The sequence below is a fragment of the Leuresthes tenuis genome, unplaced genomic scaffold (assembly GCF_036924035.1).
Source record: "Leuresthes tenuis unplaced genomic scaffold, fLeuTen1.0.hap1 SCAF_16, whole genome shotgun sequence".
Classification (NCBI taxonomy): Eukaryota; Metazoa; Chordata; class Actinopteri; order Atheriniformes; family Atherinopsidae; genus Leuresthes; species Leuresthes tenuis.
Genome location: NW_027325370.1, coordinates 22,796,958 through 22,816,923, shown reverse-complemented (window position 1 = coordinate 22,816,923; position 19,966 = coordinate 22,796,958). Strand labels below are relative to the sequence as shown.

The window sequence follows — 19,966 nt, the reverse complement described above, 5'->3', positions numbered from 1 at the left end:
TATGATTACTATTTGTTGAAAACTATGAAATGGAAAAAAAAAGACATTTAATGAATGCTTAAATATAAAGCTCAAAAATATTGTTTTAAACTGATTTGATCCTCGTGGAACAAATCTAACAGCCTAATAATTCGGAGGACTCTTATAATCTCGTGTATGTCGAGCACTGAATTTGACCACTTCAGCACTGATAAGCATGAAAAACCTGTTTTGTTTCTAATCTCTGCTTTGTGAACGTTTGTCATTCTTGTTGTCAGACTTGCAAAGATAAAAACTCAACGCTGTGTCACAAGAAGTTCAAGAATTTCTCAAGATGACAGTGTCATTTAGATATAGATACAAAAAAACATATCTATCTGTAGATAAGATGTCCTTTCCCCCCCCATTGGCTGTTTGATCCCTTCGGAGGTTACGCAGCAAACTGTCCAGGGTTCAGTGATATTTGTACAGTTGATAACTGGTAAAATCCTTTTGCTTACTTGCTGAGTCCTGGGTGAGACCCCTGATGCCACTGTGTTTCATGAATGTCTGCAGCTTCAACCTGTAACCAGCTAGCTTGGCTCAGTTTATCTGGATGCCTGGTCAAATAGTCTTTTTTCTTCCTATATGAGTTAATTGACCTGGGTGGCAGTTATGAGGGATTGAATTATTTAAATTCGAGATAAATGGTTTTCAGAGCTACCTTTATCTATCTTAGTATTGGAAACACTGGAGCATCCTTTGCGAAAGGGAGACGATTCTCTTCAAAAATATTGCGCTTTGTGTAACGACACGACAACAAGCCCACATAGCAGCTTAATAAAAGCGTGGTCATCTTTCCTTAAGTCCTATTTTTCCTTTTATCTTTTCTCAAACCCCATTAAATCTTCCAACAAGGTCAAGGAAAAGTGCTTACAATTAAACTAATAATTTTACTATTTGACAGTCCTCAAAGTCAAAGTCAAAGCTGTTCAGGCAGCTTGGGACAGGGCCTGCACAATTTTAGGGTGGGTGGAATAAATCATTCGGCTCATCCGTCTATATCAAAAGAATAATTAGATTAAAAGAATCCATCCCTGGTGATTTTATTGATATTAGGAAAGTGAGTGGCTGAATTCAACATTCAGAATAATATAACACAATCTTGATATAAATACTTTCACTTTATTCAAATTAAGACACAACTGTCCTAATACACAGCTGGTGTTAAGAGTCAAACAAACACTGTTACATAAAGATTAATTATCCCAACTGTGAGTGAAATTAGGAGAGCAGGTCATGAGCTACTTCTGATTTGACAGCTGAGTTAATGATGCTTGCTGATTTTATAAGTCAAACCATTTTGACTTATAGTTCCTCCACAAAGGAAGATTATGCTAAATTTCATGAAGCTGGATGGTGAAGCAAAGAAAAAGGAAATCCATTTCCTTAAAGTTGTGGGAGGGCACTGGCCTTAGCAGAGGAATGCACATCAGAGTGTCCCTGTTATTCTTTACGGTTCAGGAGGTGAGCTAAATAAAAGGATAAGTTTGTGGCTCCCCAATAGTGAGAGAGTGGTGTGCCACCGTTTTCTTTTGTTTTTTTTAAAAAAAAGCATTGACAAATTGAACAATTAGGATTATTAGAACTAGAAGGAAATAAAAACATGCAATTACAGCTTGTAAGTTGGTCTTGCAACTGCTCTTATCAACATGATAAACTGATCCTCCTCTGTCTCTTGTAATGCACAGCCAACGTCTGTCCATTGTCAGGATAATTAAACATTAAACAAATGTGAAGGTATAATCTGTGGACATATGATATACAAAACACAAGACAAATCCTCCTATTGTCAGATCAGCTTTTCAAAACTTATCTTAAGAAAGATGATCCCAACTTTTGTGTTTTCCTCTTTATGTGCATGAAAGCTGAGAAGTCCTCAAGAATACAGAGGGCCATAATAGCAGCTCTTTCTCCAACAGTCCCCATCCCAACCTGAAAAAAGTCACAAAGCTTCAGCTCCTCCAGGTCCACAATTCAGTGTGGAGAGTACAAGCACAGTGAAGTCTTTATGTCAAAGAGCTGAGATGAAGAAAAAGGAAGGGAATTAGAATGTTGATCTTTATGCCAGGGAATAAATAGTATTCATTGGTGAATGCAGCTCAAGACTTCCACCAAAGTCCAATTCTCTGACGTCTCTCCTGGTTCCCGTGTACTGGCCGATGAATGAGCCATCTTCATTGAATGGTATCTCCCCTCCTTCTCCATATTCCACCAGACTGTCATCGCTGTCTGATCGCTTCATCATTGCTTCCACAGATGGCTGGGCTCTTTGAAGCCCCCTTTCCTCCTCTCTAACAAAAAGAATGAATACAAATACAATGTTAGGAGTGTATTTAGTCCATGTCAAAAAATAATATAATATAATAATAATAAAAGATGATGGTTTCATCCCTTCTTATTCACAGTACAGTACTGGTTTACATACCTCCGAGGATAGGGCAGAGTGGTGACTCGTGCTATCCTGAAATGTGAAAACATTCCATTTGTGATCAACGTACGAGACAAGGGATCATAGATAATCCATTCACGACAAATTCATATTGATACCGTCATATTTATGTAATATAAATATGCTATTTGCAGCCCCAAAAATCTGTTGCATGTGTTAAATAAATGTATAGCTGAAATGTCATTCAACACATCAATGTTTAGCCTTTTCATACCTTTCAAGGGACCTTGAATGGTTCAGTGCAAAAAGAACAGGGTTGAGGATTTGGAGGAGAAGGGTTTAGAAAGAAAAGGTAGAGTAAAAACTTAAATTAATTCAAGTTTGATCACAGTGTTATCAAAAATAAGGTCAAAAATGTGATTTGATTTGTACCTGTGCAGCATTGTGCTAAAACTGGACCAACATTAAATATACCCTGTGGAATTATTAACCACCACTAGTGTCAGTAGGATCAATTAATTTATCAGTTAGTATTGTATTTGCCAATTTTGCCCACACATGAGCATGCAGAATTTAATCATTTTGTATGTCCAATCGATCCAGCCTATCCCAGCTGCCAAGGGGCGAGATGCCTGGTACGCCCTGGACAGGTCGCAAGTCCATTATGTGTTAATACAGGAACAGACAAGACAAACAAACAAAAAACCCACCCACACACAACCTAGAGCCAACGAAGAATCACCTGACAACCTGACATGCATATTTTTAAATGATTGGAGGCAGCTGAGGTGCCAAGAGAGAACTCATGTTGGCATGATAAGTCTCCACATGGAAAAGCTCCAGGCACCATTCAAACCAGGAACCTTTCTGTGAGGCATGGAGCACGATACGCGTTATTGTCACTGCAATTATAGGTTGTACAGAAAAGACAGTGGCAAATGTTCAGTTCTATCGAAGATGGCAACAATCAAAGCATTCACATGGTCTTTGCTTGCAACGTGTTATCATGGCACACATGATTTTGTTTTTAAAAAGAATTTAAAAAAATCAACTGCACAAATGTTTTATGAGGAAGGACATTGGATTTACAACTCCACAGGGTAACTTTCACCGATGCACAGGAACAGAGCAAATGGCCACTGTTATTAGAGTATAGTCAACATTCACATTATGATGCAGTGTCATGACTTCTTTGCAGTTTAGGACTATTGCTGTGCAGTTATAAAGACTGAATTTACTTTGGAAAGTAAATCTGAAACGCTTTGAATTGAATGAATTCCTTTATTTAGCAGCACTATATCTATTGTGTGTGTGTGTGTGTGTGTTTGAATTGACCTTTCTTATATGTTTATCTTCTGACAGCTGTTAGTTGTGATGCTTACCGATAATCAAATGACCCCTCCTGATCTTTTTCATCCACAGGCTCCAATGAAATGTCCTTTTTCTCCCGCACTGAAATTAGAACAAGCTACTTCGTTAAATCATAGAAGGAGAACATTATATTTTTAGTGTCATCTGGTGTCATCAGTTACTTGTAGTTATTTTGTTAATTCATTGATTAGTCATTTGGCATGTGTGACATAACGGATTCACAAAATCTCACATTTAATTATAACCTAACACGGTGGCTACAACTGTCTTGTTTTTTTCCAAGCTGCAGTCCAAAGTCTAAAGTCTTCAACTTGCTTTAAGCCACTGATTTATTGTTAGAAGACCTCAACAGTTATTGCCCTGCAGCTCTAGCCAGGCATCATCTGTGTACCTGGGTATTTCCCCCCTCGGCTCCTCTTGATGAAGCAGACTATGAGAAGGATGAGCACGATGAGAGCCACAGCACACATTATCCCAATGAACCAACCCTGAGTGGAGATGTCCACCTGGTCCTGAGCGTACGCTGAGACACACAAGTACACAATATCAAAGACAACACCTACTCAGCAGCAATGGCGTTAATGTATTGAGGAAGTAGTAATTTACTTTCTGTGGTGTAGTGGGGTGACTCCTCCGTATGCCATTCCCCTAGTCCAAGGCGAGTTCGTGCCGCCACGGAGAATCTGTAACGTGTGTAGCGGTCATATCGGCGGACCGAGAAGCTTGTTACATTAGGCGGGAGCTCCTCAACTCTCATCTCCTCTCCCCTGGTAGCATTCACTGTGGAGAGAACAGAAATTTCAGTGCACTTCAACTCTTAATGCTGGTAGAGTGAGTTATTGAGTGCTTCCCTGCTCAGAGAGTGGCTAAACAAGTGTTTATTACTGACTTGAGAAGATACTTGAGGGGTATTGTGGTCTTAGAACGTGTATTCAAGAGTGTTATTATGCTCATACTTGGTAATGGATTGCGGAAATGACCGTGATTACTTTTTATTCTCATTGAAAGTGTATTTGAGAGTGTGCAGGAATACCTGTCTGGTACTTGAGGGAGTAGCCTGTGATGATACCGTTGGGCTCTGCTGGCATTTCCCAGTCAACATAAATACTGTCCAGATGTCGCTGTTGGATCCTGAAGGATTTGGGAGCAGATGGTACTAGACACAAAAACACAAGAGATCATACATGTAAGCCTCCCGGGAAAACACAGATTTGTGACTTACTTACTCTCTATAAACTATGATTGTTGTGTCTTTGGCAAATTTGTTACTTTTCTCACCTCCTTCAGGTGTTGAGAAGTGTATATTATTGCTGGGCGGCCCTTCGTATCGATTGTTTGCCACCACTATGTACATCTTGTAGTTGCTGTATGGAATTAGCCCAGTGAGGACACCAGAAGGATCTGGATCATCGTTTGGAAACGCTGTAGACTTCATACCTCTGTTGACCCACAGCCATCTCAGCTGGCTGCTGTCCCTCCAGTAGTAGACCTAAGAGTTGACAAGTGGAGATCTGCTTATCTACCAATGAGCACTGGAATGTTTTTGTTCAACGCTTCAGCATTGAGATGTTGATATTTAAGTCAAAGATCTTCAGGCACGGACTCCATAGTCACATCAAAAATTCATTTAAAAGTTAAGATACAGTATTTAAATGAAAACAAATAGTAAACATAGTTGTAGAAATATTAAGCAGACTGTCTAACACAACACTGTAGGCTAACAATAATAGTCACTTGCGGTTTTGTTGTTCATTTGAGTAACTTCTGTGTCATTTTTTGTATTTTCTCTGTGCGGTCTCTTTTGCATCTGTACCATTTTTGTGTTCTTTGTGCATTCCACAAAATGGGATGTGCTGATAAGATGGCTGTCTTAACCTTAACCATGAAGTTTTTAATGCCAAAAGCGAACTGAGTTGTTTGGGTGCCTAACCTATCCAAACAGCCATAGAAATAAAAGTTAAGTGAGAGAAAACTAGTCAGATGCACAGTTTCTAAAGTACTGTCCTGACAGGAGAGCCACGCAGGCCTTCTAAATGACAGCCCTGAGTGGGTTTTTTTTCCTCTTGAATTGACAGAAAAAAATAGATTGTGTTTTATATCAATTTCACAAATTATCGAATGTTTAGGTGAGGTAATACGTCAGCCAACTCGTCTTCAGCGTGCGGTCAGCCTTTCTCTCAGATGCTTCTTTTCCATTAATTGAAACTTACTGCTACAGTTAGTCATTATTACCAGCAGACACTCCTAGTAAAGTGCAGTTGGTTTTTATAGTTTATTATCACACATTATCTTCTGTTGAGGCCCCAGCAGACGCACCTTATATTCTTTTAGCTCTCCCATAATTGATTCTCGTGCCACTGAGTCCCAGTGTACAGTAACCTGCGTGCTCTCAATGTCAGACACTCTCAGGTTCAGGGGTGCAATCATTGGACCTGGAAAAACAGAGACAGCACAATACTTTGTCTTTGCATGAGCAACTTGCCCACCAAAATGAATAAAAATATAACAGTATGACACATGATGCACGCATAGGCTCAATAAATGATCTGCAACGTGTTAAAATTGCATTAACCTTACAGTTGCCATATCTCAACACTATGGAACACATATAGCATTGGCAGATGTTTAAATAATGTGTTAAACTTGGGTCTCTGTGTTCAATTTCATATATTTTTCATTCACACCTTTTTCCCAGTTGAAATGATAAGCAGATGTTTTATAATTATGTTTGGCAATTCTGAGTAAGAACAGAAAATAAGGAAATAAAAAGGAACATTTGGAGGCAATGATGGCTGAAATGATGTGAAACAAAATGATGTCTCACATTAACACATTTATGACAGAAAGCGGAGAAGAATGGAGATCAAGTGAATCTTTGTGAGATGCACTCAACCTGTTTTAGGGACTTTATCATTTCGTTTTGTGTTTTTATTTCTGCCAAATTCTCGTTCACCAGCATGATGCAACGAATTGAGGTACTTACGGTCTTCACCAGAATAACCAGTGACAATAGGTGACTCTGGTCCCAGCCCAAAGTCGTTGACAGCCTGAACTTTGATCTCATAGGGCGTGAAGGTATCTGCATCATAGATGTAGTACTTCAGCCACTTTGTGGTTGCATTCTTCCACTCCTCTCGGGAATCTTTCCTTTTCCACCACACCAGATACTTCAAGTGTGGTCCATTCCACTCTCTGTAGGTCAGCGGCTAAAAGCACAGCAATCAGCAGCAGTGACATGTGTTGTGATAGATTTGTGACAGAAAGCAATCTATTACAGAATTTGAATAACAGTCAAATTCAGAGGACAAACAGTTTTACAGCTTTGTGTCAGTCCTAGTTACCTCCCAGCTGATTTCCATGTTATTTCTCCATGTACCCACTCCTTTCACATTCTTTGGGATGACATCCGGGGCTGTGCAAAGAAAACAGCAGAGTGGTATGATCCGTGATTTAAAGGAATTGTTCCTGATTTTATAAAATGAATTTATTCTAGACCAAATGTATTGAGCTGGAACCAGAAGGCATTAGCTTATCATCCTGTTTTTTTAAAGGGTAAACAAACACTTCTTCTGGAACTTATGAGTGTATTGATTAATATAATTCTCCCATATCATGTACTGGGTGTTAAACCAGATTGTAGGAGACAACTTTAGCAACATTAGCACGGTAGAAGCACATAATGCATTAAAAGTCCAACTTGTCACCACAAAAAATAAACTTTACTAAGCTTTTCTTTCAGTGTCTTGGTTATCGGGATGATGAATGCCAACCAACACACCCTGAATGCCCTCTGTACATTTTTTCCTGATAACTTGACAATGATTTAAAAATACACTGGATCATAAAACAAGAAAATAGTCATCCTGAAGAGGAAAAAAAAAAGGTGGCCTTGCTCTTGCACCACACCATACCACACCTCCGAGCTGCAAATATGGACTTGTCCAATAAATTCCTTGTGTCCATGTCAACAAAACTACTAAATGATCTTTCATTGGCCTTGATACCACTGAGTCCACACAATAAATTCAGCACATAATAATGTAACCTCAGCAATTTACTACCACTTAATGCAGTGTTAAAGAGGTTGTAGTTATTTCATTTGATTCTAGGAGAACATGTTGTAGCTGAGTACAGTGACTTTCTGGAATCTTTGCTGATTAACTTGTAACCTGCAGACAATCGTGTGCTTCACATCAGATGCACACCTACAGTGTCAGCACCTTCCCAGGAATGCATATAGATTTGGCATCAGCACAGACTGTAGCAACTGTAACTGGTCCACTTGGAATGTGTTTACATGGCACACTAATTCTAAAAAAAACATGTCCCAGTAGAACACTAATTCAAAACAGAATCAGGTATGCTTATAATGCTAATTCAACAACCGCTACTCTGCCTGCAGCTATTTTCTGATATTCAAAGCACCATTGGTCCATGTAAAAAGTTGATTTACAGTTGTGCTAATAGTCTACTCTAACCTCTTCCCCCTTTTCTGTGTTGCAACAGTGTCAGTAAAAGAAACTGTTGGTATACATTTGTTCTCTCATTGCATTTCCATAGAACTGGTGTTACATCCGAAAACTTTGTGTGAAAGAGCAGACACCAGCATAAATCATTTCATAAATCATCATTTCTCTCCTCTTGGTCTTGTGTGTATCTGTTATTAAAAATCTCACTTAACAAACCTAACTTGCACATTTTTTTACTGATAAAACATTATTTGTGAGTTTGTTGGGGGGGAAGATTTCTTATGTCTTTTACGAAGCCAACCTAACTGTTTCTCATCACCTCAAGTCTCAAGCTGCACTATGAAAAACCACCTCCTGCTCGATCAGTTTTCTCATCTTACTCTTTGCGAGAACGAATCAATGAATAATCATTAAAATGTGAAACAGTTTTGTCTCTTCATTTTCTTAGAACTCGCTGTCTGGCAACAACTGAGTGTTCATTAGTACCAAACCTACGTGCGCCGCTGGTCTGAAAGCGCACAGATGGACGACTGGGACGACTGGCTCCGATTTCATTTATTGCGATGACCCTGAACTCGTAGTAGGTGAAAGGCGTGAGATGCAAAATGACTGAATTGAGGTTCCCTGGGTACGTTGACAGGTTTCTCCACTTTCCAGGTAACCAGTCATCATCATCATATTGCACTAAATACTCTGTCAGAAAGCAAAAAAAATGCAGCCACAAATATGAGTCTTCATTACTAACAAGAAAAATATTGAGTTTTTATGTCTGGGAGTTTACTAGTTTGATAGATTTTACCTGTTATGGGACTGTGGCTGCTGTCTCCAGGAACCCAGCTGAGTCGCACACTACGTTCATATGGATCTGACAGCTCCAAGTCAGTGGGAGGATTTGGACGGTCTACAATTGGAAATAATATGTGAACAATTGAAAAGCCAAGCATCCTGTGTGATAGATTAAATGTCCCTTCCATTTTAATTGGGCCATACCCATCACCATTAGGTGTGCTGAGGCAGACTTCTGGTCCAGCTCACTCTTGATGACACATGTATAATTCCCCTCATCACCTCTGTTTACATTAGTAATGACCAGATTTGATTCATCCAGAGAGACTCTGAAGAAGAGGGGGGGGTGAAACTGATTACACTGAAACAAAAGATGCATCTGCAAGATGGGAAATTTGATTAACCCATTATTAGGTATTCAGTAAATTAACAAAAATTCCTACCTCCAGCCAAGACTGACTTGCTTTTTGTTCTTTATCCACGTTGTTGTGACAGGAGTAGTTGCATCTGCTTTCACACCGCACTCAAGGCGCACATCACTTCCACGCATCACTTTCATACTTTGTGGTCTTGTTACAATTAAAATTGGCTCTGAGAAGAACAGACGAGTCAAGAATTATTATTTGAAAAAAATACCTTATGAAATATTTTCTAATCAAAGATCTTCAAAATGGACAACTGTGATCGTGACCTTTGACCTCTACTCGGACTTGATTCTCATCTCTTCCGGCGATGTTGCTGATCACACACAAGTAAGTTCCCTGGTCCTCTATTTGTATGCGTTTGATCTCTAAGGTCCCGTTACTGTGGGTCTTAAAACGACTTCCTTCAAGATTTCCTTGTCCATATTTGGACCTGTGTTAAAGAGCCCAGAAACATACACTTACACACACACTAAAGGTTTGTCTTCTGAACTCACTGTATGTTAGAGTCTCATACACCATGTTCTTACCATCTCAGGTCTGGCACGGGAGAACCAAAGTAGCGGCAGTCTAAAAAGGCACGATTCCCCTCTATCACTTTGACGAGTTCATTCCTGGGCCCGACAATACGTGGAGTTGCATCTAGAAGGATGAAAAAGAACCAGAACTTCAGTCAATGAATGTTTAATTTCATTATGCCTTTGGTGTACTCTCTCATGAGTTGAACAATACTATGTAGGTGAAGGGGGACTGCCGATCGATGGACTTACAGAGTGATTTAATTGATTAGAGCAACAAAAATATAAAGTCACGCTAAGGATGGATTAGCTTTTGTTCTACCCTTGAAATTAAAGTTGCATTCAATGTCTTACTTTTTTTTTTAGGTTACCAATATCATTAAAGTAGATCTATTTTTCATAGGTACATGTACATCCATCTATACTTTATATATCTCTGTACTCCCTATAACACAGAAGCAGGCCTCCTTGCACACTCTGACATCCACCAGAAATAGACCTAACGTGCATGTCTCTTCACTCTTAAAGTAACCCAGAGCCCCCGGTTCTGGGTTACTTCTGTGTGCAAACTCCACACTGAAGGAACCAGCCGAGGTTCGGATTAACATGCTGCACATGCAAGTACATATGAGGACAGTTTTTGCTTATCAAATCTACAATTTAAGTTCAGCACTTCAGTGAAATCCAATTTTTACTTGAAGAAAAGAAGGAAGACGTGTATTGTATTCTAATGTGGGGAAAATGAGTGGCGAGCTGAGAAAATAGATAATTGTAATGCATCAGCTTCATTCAGCTTTGAGAGAAACAGTTTGGCTCCCTCAAGTGTATGTTCAAAAGAATGGTGCAGCAGTGAATGGAAATGTATGCAGTAGATTCTGTGGAAAGAATTTACGTTTTACTGAGGACAACAATATGAAGAGTGCTCGATATATGCCTGACAAATGCTTTTTCTTTTAATTTTTGATTATTAATCGGTGAGCCCTTATCTAAATCTCTTACAGTTGATGGCTGAGTCATGACTTTGAAAATCAACATTATTCACTGTAAATGACAAAATTTTAACTTACGAAGCACATTGACAAATGCATTGGCCAGGAGGTACCCATACTGATTGGAGGCATTGCACTGATAGACAGCATTGTTTGAAGCAGTCACACTGCGGAAGGTTATTGTCTCTCCAGACACCTGTCTGTTTTCCTGCGGTGTAGCAGCTGGAAATATCACACAAGGAATGAAAGATGGGGCCAGATTTAATTAGAATTGTACAGCTTGTAAACAAGATCTCTAAAAACCTACCCTCAATTGGTTCCCCGTTAATGAACCAGCTGATAGTGGGACGAGGAGCCCCATCAGAGCGACACACCAACCGCCCGTTTTCCTCAGGGGCCAAGATCAAATCCCTGGGCTTTTCCAACCAGAAAGGAGCCGCTGCCAGTTCAGAGTATATTAGTTTGAAAACTATTGTGCAGCACTAAAAATACTGTACTGTATGCTTCTAAAAGTCTCACCTTTGACCCTGACGGTTATTGTGTGCTCAATGCGGCCTATCTTGTTGTTGGCAGTGCAGACATAATCTCCTGCATCTTCAAAAGTTGCCTTTGGGATTTGAATCATCTTGTTAAAGTTTTTTACTTTCATGCGTGATGTGACTGCTAGGTCCTCTCCGTCCTTAATCCAGGTAATGTGAGGAGTTGGCCTTGATGATGATAAACAAGGCTTTATACTGGAAGACTTTTATGAAATCAAAGTGAAAATTCTCATGCTGATCAGAAAATCTGCAAGGAACATTTTTATGACTGAAAGTCAACAAAAGAAATAAAGATACAAATAGATTCACTTGCAATCTTGTTTTACACTCACAGTCCTGCGGCTATGCACTCAAGGAGCAACTCTTCCCCTTGTAGGACCAGTTTGGTGCTGGACGAGCCTGTGGGAGACAGCCAGGTGGGGGCAGCCTCTGCCACTGCACGAGCTGCAGAGGAAACCAGAAAATCAGAGGACACCGGTCACACACACCTCAATTATTTTCTAACAAATACCCTCTCTACACTATGCAATATAAAACCAATAAACTAATCAAATGAAAAACTGCAGTAGAGCAGAAAGTCTGCATGCTTTGTCAGTTCAATTGGAGCAAAACAGTGACAAAGCTTTTTAGGGTATGCCCTGAGATAAGATTAAAACAGCTCATACAACAGCACCAGTTGGTAATTAACAGCGCACTAACACACTAACACATCTGTTTGCTCACACTTATATCATGATGATTAAGTTACTCACTTGTAAGCACCTTCACAACCACAGGCATCTTCTGCTGGATGGCGTTCTTGTAAGGGAAGCGAGCATTACAGCAGTAATCAACAGCAGAGTCATTAAACAGCACGTTAGAGAAAAACAGATCTCCATTGACTCCCATTGAAACCCTGCGGTCCTGCCGCACAGGCTGCATGGTGGGAAATGCGGTTTGAACAGGCCAGTTGAAAGGTCTTGCATAAGAGCCTGAAAAACCAAAAAAAAACCAAAATCATGATCTTTCAAAGGATGCAACAGTCATTGACCCCAGACTTTAGTGTTCAAGCCCACTGGTGTGTAATGGACACCTACAGCTGGACATCCAGTAGGTATCAGGTTTAGGTGGGCCAGGTGGAGGGTCACATGACAGGACCAGAGGGAAGCCAGCACTGACCACCACAGGCTCAAGGATCTCCCGAGGCCACACTGGAGCTCCTGCACAAAGTAATAAATACATGTTTCCTCTTAGCATCAAAGTCACACTTTTTCTTAATGGCAGTTTTCATCTCAAAGGAAAAAAAAAAGATTTGCTATGTGAAAATGAGATCATGAGATAAATGCCGATAAACTGGGTAAAATTAAATTACTTTATGGGCAGGAGGCAAAAAGTGTTCGTATCACTCATGGTGATATTTCTGAGCTACAATTCGTTCTAAGTAATATACAATTGCTGTCAACAAACTGCAGAAAACAATATATTTTACTACTTGGGTTCCTAAAAGGTCCAATCTTAGGTCACTAAGATATTGCATTGAAAGTACTTCCCACATCAACAGCCACACTGCACACACTGATCACTTTGCATCTTCTTTTACCTGTGGACGCAAACATTTCAGTCTTCAACAGTCCCAGTGCCAGACTTACTGTACAGTTGTAGGCTGATCTTGTGGGAGTATGCAGATCCATATTCATTGGAGGCAATGCACTGATACTCTGCTTCATACTGTTCTGGATTGTTCCGTCCATAGATATCTAGAGTCCCTGAGCGCCTGCGCATTGAGACCTGGGAGTCACGTGCCACGTTGAAATACTTCCCATTACGCCTCCATGAGAAACTTCACGATTGAGCAAAAGACAGAAAAAAAAGAACTGTCAAGTGACTGGCAATTAGGATGTTACTTTTAATAAATCTCCTCAGTGTGCTGCTGCAGATCTCACATAGGAAGAGGGTTGCCTTTGGCTTCACACTCTATGACTATTGTCTCTTTGGGGTCCACAATATGCTCCTTCATGGACTGCTTTATGATAGTTGGGGGTTGTCTGACTGCAGGCAGAGAAATAAAAAAGAGCTCAGAATTTATCTGAAAAGATAATACAGCCAAAAAATAGACACAGCTGAGGTTACAGACTCACTTTCCAGAGGAATGTCCAAAGCCCAAACACTCTGCCACAGAAATAACAGCAGCCCTGGTCCACCCAGTGTCCTCATTGTTACAGCTCATTTAGTCCAGTAAGGAGTTTGGCCACCAATTGTAATTCGATCACACTAAATGAAGAAAAGAGACGTGGCAAATGATCAAACTTAGTCAAAATTCATGAATGTAAAACAACTGGAAATGGAAGAAATGGAAAAATGTCTTTGTTTGCATTGGATTTGAATTGTTTTATTGTTACTGATGCAAGTGTGTCAACTGTATGTAACATTTTGCTTTTCACTCGCTATTTAATTATAATTATCAAGATAAATGATTTGTTGTGAGATAGTTATTGGGATAGGGACACAAAGGAAAGGAACTGAAAGGTGAATGTAAAGATAACAACAAACCTTCACATTAAACTTTAATTTCATAGTAAGGGAAGGTTTATCACCCTGTCAGGTCAGTGTAAAGCAATAAGATATTTTTTAAATTAAATATAATGTGGGAATCATAGTATGTATGGTAACACCAAGATGATTGTGCATTTACTCATAACACAAATTTTACGAAGGTGGAGTATTGCATATGCTATATCTATTGTTACATAGATTCAGCCCCTTGATCAGATATATACAAAAAATTAAGACCTGTAAAAAACACATAATCAATCTGACTCTCAATCATGAAAATGAGCCACCTTAATGCCAATCAAAAATAAACCGTGATACAGAAAATAAGACAGTTTTATAGAATTTATCTGGCAGATTAAAACAAGAATTTCATTGGATGCCTCACCAAAATATTTTGCCCCAAATATGTAAAGAATCATACATCATGTTACTTTGATGAAAACAAAAAGTTATGGGAACCTACCTCTCTCATGTAAAGTCAAATCAGGACTCTCTCCTCCCCATCTCTGTCCTGCCCTGTGCATCAATAATCCAATTACTTATCCCAGGAAATTATTCTTGTTTGTGCAGTACAGCAATAAATGCCTCAGTCCTTCAAATATCAGGTCAAGAACCCTAGACGAGTTGATACACATTAGTAATTGAGCTTCTGTCTGTCACTGCCACTTACACTCTGCCCACCCATCTCATGAATAATGAATGAGCACCATACAACACCTACACATCACCCACTTCACTGTTCTGGCTTTGCTCTCATAATTCTGAACATCTCTATCAAATACAGCCACAGATATATACACTGAAGTTCCAGGAAATAAGTGTTTGGATATACTAAACCAACAAATGGGGGAGGAATTTATATTAGATGGTATATTGCCCTTTTGACTGATTTTTCTTTCTCATAGCCGAAAAAATGTTTGCTTTGACCTGGTTCAGTATGAGCAGAACACATAACAATTTCAATTCTGTGTGGTTTTCGTTCTTGATGACATCAAAATGTGGGCTGGGGAGATCTGGGCAGCAGACTATGAAAGCAATGTTTGTTTCTGTTATATGAATTTTACATGCTGCAATTCCCAAGTCACATGATATGCTAACAAAGGCTGGAAACATCCAGATAACATCAATGTTTTTCCCTTAAGTTTAAAATAAAGAAAGAAAAATAAACACCATAACCACAACTTCTCCGCTTTTGAAACTGACTTTCCAATACAGTTATTTACATGCGTGGGAAAGGAGAAAAAAGAGCTTATTACCATTCCAATTGAGAAAATCCTACAGGAGGAAGAAGGAGTTTTCATTTCTAGAAACTATGCCAAGGATGCAGGAAAAGCTGTGTTTGTGTTAGACAAAAGCTATCTCAAGGCTTGCTGACAGAGTGCTGACCTGTGTAGGCTTCCAGGCATTCACATGGTGCTGCATATACAGAGCAGCACTCTCTGGGCCAAACAATAGCTTGGAAGGGAGAAAGTGTAAAATGAGGCCTCTTGACAAAATTTAAGTTGTAATTGTGATATAAATCATTATGGCTGCAGCTGGTGCTCTCTGTGGTCTGGTCCTGTTCCCTTTCTCTGTCACAACATCTGAAACACAACTTGACTTGCCTCACATTGCCCACAAAACCAGATGGAGTATGCTGGGATTCTTGGCAATCAGAATGGAGTTTTTCTCCCTATACATCGGACTGTGGCAGGCCTGAAAGTGAGCAGTGATCAGTGCCATGCACCAGATTGCACAGTCAAGAGGCACAGAGGTGGATTGAGCCAGCTCAGTGACGACAAAAAGATCTCTGTGATTGCGGGTCTTCTCTGGCACGAGTGCCGGGGGCTCGGCTAAGAGCAGATGGCATGTGAGACGGAGTGTTCAACCAAACAAGCTCCCTGTTCACACTCTGAGCACCTATCATTTGCATTTTGACGTCACTATATCGTGGGGAGTGCGAGATAAGGATGGAGAGAAACTTCTGCTGAACAGGACGCTGGACTTGATTACATCACCACCATATTGTCTCACAACACTGAACAGTGACTTTAGGGTGGGACAAACTGGCCACAGCTTATCTCAAAATTGCATTGTATTTGGCTCACCACTGGACTCTTTTAAAGTACCTGTTCTTCTTCACAAAGAGAAAATCAGGCATGTATTTTCATATAGGTACATGGGTGTAGTCATAGACCATCTGTTTTGCTGGTAAGATTATACTGAAATTGTTTGCATGAACACTAATATTACATATTACCACTAGTATATAGTAACAATAGAGAATTTCTCACTCTTTGGCTCCCCCTACAGTTTTGGGATGTCACCACCACACAGGTACACCTGTACGTATGGTTGTTGTCATGTTGAAGATGCCATCACAAACCCACAAAAATGCCAAACGACCATAAAGCAAAACTGTGTGGTGTGGGGCTGGAAGCTTAAGTCATGGACTGTGGTGTCTCAGCCTCCGGGTACACTAGGGCACTTTAAAGCCCGGGAATGTGCATGACAAAAGTCGATGTTCTTCAAAATGAGTCAAAAGCACCTTTTCTTGAAAGATTTTATTTTTAGTACTGGTGGCCTTTTTTGGAAAATTGCTTGACTTTAATTGAGAGCTGCGTCAAGGAGCTTCAGCTACTGTGGGACGCCTGCTCCACTAGTTGAGCTAATCAGCAACCCAGAAGCACGTGGTGTTAAGGCTCACAGATGTGTCTAGGTTTACTTTACAGTCAAGATTATTCCAACAAGCAAAAAATGTACTCATAACTTGTAGGTCAACCGTTGCAGGAACTTTATGTATCTCTTAAATTAATCATAGTAATATGTTAAGCAATAACACTGTTTCTGATCCCAATTCTGTTCTAAATAGCAAATACAAATTCTTACTATTAAACTGAAAATACAGGGTTTCACAATTCACAGTTCACAGAAACAATCTTTTGTGCGACAATCACTTCTAACACTGAATAAAAGTCTCAGTTCCAGCCAAATTGCACGCTGAAACGTTTTAAACGTGTTTTTTTCTTTTAGTGTATGTGTGTGTGAGTAATGCTACGAAGGGAGTTGCTGCGATACGAAGCTAATTTCGGATTTATCTGGCAATAAAGTGTCATCATCATCAAATAGATAAGAAAAATAGATGTATGTGCACATGTAAACTGTGCGTCTAATTTCTGAATTTATCAGGGGAGCTTAAATAAATGCTCCATGGTCGCATAAGCTGTTCAGCTGGCTGGTGCAATGTGTTCTGTTTCTCATGCAATCCATCATAATTTAGCTTGTAAAAATCCAGGCGCTTTATTCTGAGCTCATATAGTATATGGGAATATTATCTATTCTGAATAAAAGTAAAGTGACAATAGCACCAGAGCAAAGGCGAATAGATCATTAAAGTTATTACATATCATCCCGTGAGGAACCTGAGTGTATGTTGTGTGTTTGTGTGCGCCAAAATTGATTGCAGTCCATTTAATTCTTTATAAACTGAGAAATCCTAATAGGAGCAACTAAACTGTGATCATGTGTTCAAAATCTGTACGGCCATCCATTAGTTAGACTATGAGAGTTTTTTCAATTTTGGGTATGAAAAATGTTTCAGTACTATGAAAACTTTTATATGCTCAGCATGTTTCAAAAAGGTTGCAAGCTGAAGACTACAGAAACCGGGTAATGTGTGAAATAGATAACACCACCCTGGAGGCTGAGGCCTTTCAGGGGTGAATTTTGCTGTGTGAAACATTGAGTGATCATATAGCTAAATGATATGTTTCTCAGTGTACTGCTAATACTTTGGTGATTATTAATTTCCCAAATTAACTCAGAGAAAATGCCTAGAAATCTAGGAAAATGCTAAACTGTCCTTCATACAAAACTGAAAATATTTAGCTTGTCATGAAAAAACAGTTCAAGAGACCCTAAACCATTGGGCTCCCATCCCCATTCACAAATTATGAATAAAAACAGAATCTGCATCAATTTTCTATTCATAATGGAAAATGGAAATCATATTAAATGTTGAATCATGCTTCATTTTAAGCCTGAGGGCCCGAAGGTCACGGACGCCATCATTGAAATATTTTGACTGTGATATGTACTGTTGATGATAGACTATTCAACCTGTTTTCAATTTAATATCGAGGAATATCATTCTGAAATTGCTCCTTAACTTGTACATGCAGTTCTTTGACATTGCTGAACCTCTGCCCATCATTCTCAGAGCTTCTGTCTCGCTCAGGTGTTTGTTTTATACCCAATCACGTTACTGACCTGTTGCCAATTAACCTAATTAGTTTCAACACGTTCCACCAGCTGTGTCTTTTTAGTACCACTTCATTTTCCTGCCTTTGCATGCCAGTGTTGTTGCCATCAAATTAGCTAATAGCTAATGCTTTCTAAAAAATAAAAAAGACGATTAAATGCCTCACTTTCAGCACTTCACATGTTTGAATAAAATGGTAGTTTATGAGATATGCTAATCATTGGATTCTGCTTTTATTTACATTTTCGACAGCCTCCCCACCTTTTTTGGTATTAGGTTTCTATATCAAGAAGGAATGGTAAAACATTTTCAAATCTACAGCAATTGGTCTGGTCAGTTCCTGAAAAACTTCTCACAACACAGTGGGAAGTATGATTTTCTGTCCCACCATACATAAAAGTCAAAAGAGGTATAAATCAAAAAGAAAAAACAATGAAATATCTCAGTCTGAACATTCAATATGCTGCCTTTACATTTTATTCAGTATCCCACCTTTATTGGAAAGGAGATTTTAGCAATAAAGCTCCACATGCCATCAGCCCTAACTTGAGAAAAAGCAAGAGGATCATTAAAGTCATACAGACTAGTTAAAGAGCTACTTCAGTGTGGGCCATAGTGTTGAGCACACTAATACTGATATTCATAAATGCTTCAACAAAGACCCATATATATTTTCTGCTATGAAAGCACACCCTGAATTTAAAGTAAAATTCATGATACACCAACAATGAGTTAATCGATTTATATAAAGTTAGATGCACATCTCAGTTGTCACTTTAACTTCGTTGCTACATCACCGACAGTGTCGCTGATCTACGTCAGTCATCTTAAAAGAGTGGAGGCTGCATAATGTGGTGGTAGCTCTCAAGAATATCTGCTGATATAGAGGTAGACCAGCCCCACTTCTCAATTCAGACTATGACATCATCAAAACCTTCTCTCCCATTGATGCCTGTCTTAAACGGCAGCTGCAAGAAGCAAAGCACTCCTTCGCCAGGCAACTTCAAAATGTTCTCATATTGTGCACTTTAAATAGAGAAACTTCTGAAAGAAATAAGCCCAGAAAGGTACAGTTGATAAATGTTAGGGGGTTGGGGGGGGTTCCTACCTTTTTTGCTCTTTGTTCTCTTTTTATAGTCCTTGCACTGAAAATCGACGCCTACCTTCTCATCTTCTCATCTCCACATTGAGATTCCACTTTCTCGCAGCATCTGCTTTTAGTCTTATTTTCACTCTACCATCCTGAAACAGGTGATAGAGCCAGATAACAGAGGCTCATGTGGACCATTGGGTTGACTGTCCCTGGCTTTAATCACATGCCTGGCAAACAGGGGCACGACAGACTGTGATAATAAATCCATTGTGAAATCCACACATGAGTATAACGTCATCTCCACTGTGCCGGGTGGGTTAAGTTAAGCAGAATTCCACGTCACACGCTAGTTGGTAGAGAAGCCCTAAGTGTCATCTGGTGAGTATCAAGGTGAATCATTAAAAGTTTAGTTTTTTTTGGAGGGGGGTGTCAAAGAAGCTTTGGACTTCTTCATGTGCACTATTTCTGATTTTCAATGTGTTGGACAGGGGGTGGGTCAGTGACCTTGTGTCTTCACTCTGGCTGGCACGAACACACACTCCTTCACACAAAGCGTTTCTGTCTAGAACAGAGTCAGTCTGTTGTGGTCAGGGAGGG

General features: G+C 39.6%; 1 protein-coding gene across 3 annotated transcripts; it reads right to left on the bottom strand.

Annotated features, from left to right (window-relative positions):
• Positions 1–1,194: 1,194 nt before the first annotated feature.
• nfascb (neurofascin homolog (chicken) b) lies at positions 1,195–19,821 on the bottom strand. Of its 3 annotated transcripts, none has more exons than XM_072367392.1 (28): positions 19,385–19,821; positions 14,500–14,651; positions 13,622–13,754; positions 13,427–13,532; positions 13,133–13,323; positions 12,581–12,703; positions 12,257–12,475; positions 11,837–11,948; positions 11,485–11,672; positions 11,273–11,404; positions 11,044–11,187; positions 9,989–10,100; positions 9,728–9,891; positions 9,480–9,627; positions 9,241–9,365; positions 9,050–9,151; positions 8,746–8,943; positions 7,123–7,193; positions 6,765–6,987; positions 6,098–6,213; positions 5,060–5,270; positions 4,815–4,937; positions 4,388–4,561; positions 4,173–4,304; positions 3,793–3,862; positions 2,685–2,696; positions 2,447–2,482; positions 1,195–2,312 (listed from the first exon to the last, which is right to left on the bottom strand). In XM_072367392.1, the coding sequence occupies exons 3-28, from the start codon at positions 13,695–13,697 to the stop codon at positions 2,081–2,083; spliced, it is 3,540 nt and encodes a 1,179-aa protein (XP_072223493.1). In that variant the 5' UTR covers positions 13,698–13,754; positions 14,500–14,651; positions 19,385–19,821; the 3' UTR covers positions 1,195–2,080. The 3 variants fall into 3 exon arrangements, with proteins under 3 accessions (XP_072223493.1, XP_072223494.1, XP_072223495.1); XM_072367393.1 differs by having other exon boundaries at positions 14,500–14,552; XM_072367394.1 differs by lacking the exon at positions 14,500–14,651.
• Positions 19,822–19,966: the final 145 nt, after the last annotated feature.

Excerpts from the sequence above, each read along its gene's own strand:
- nfascb (XM_072367392.1), bottom strand. The coding sequence starts at position 13,697 with ATGAGGACACTGGGTGGACCAGGGCTGCTGTTATTTCTGTGGCAGAGT. Across the intron at positions 9,628-9,727 it reads AGTCCGAGTAGAGGTCAAAG|AGCCAATTTTAATTGTAACA; the intron begins GTCACGATCACA and ends TGTTCTTCTCAG. Across the intron at positions 7,194-8,745 it reads CTTTCAGACCAGCGGCGCAC|CCCCGGATGTCATCCCAAAG; the intron begins GTAGGTTTGGTA and ends TTCTTTGCACAG.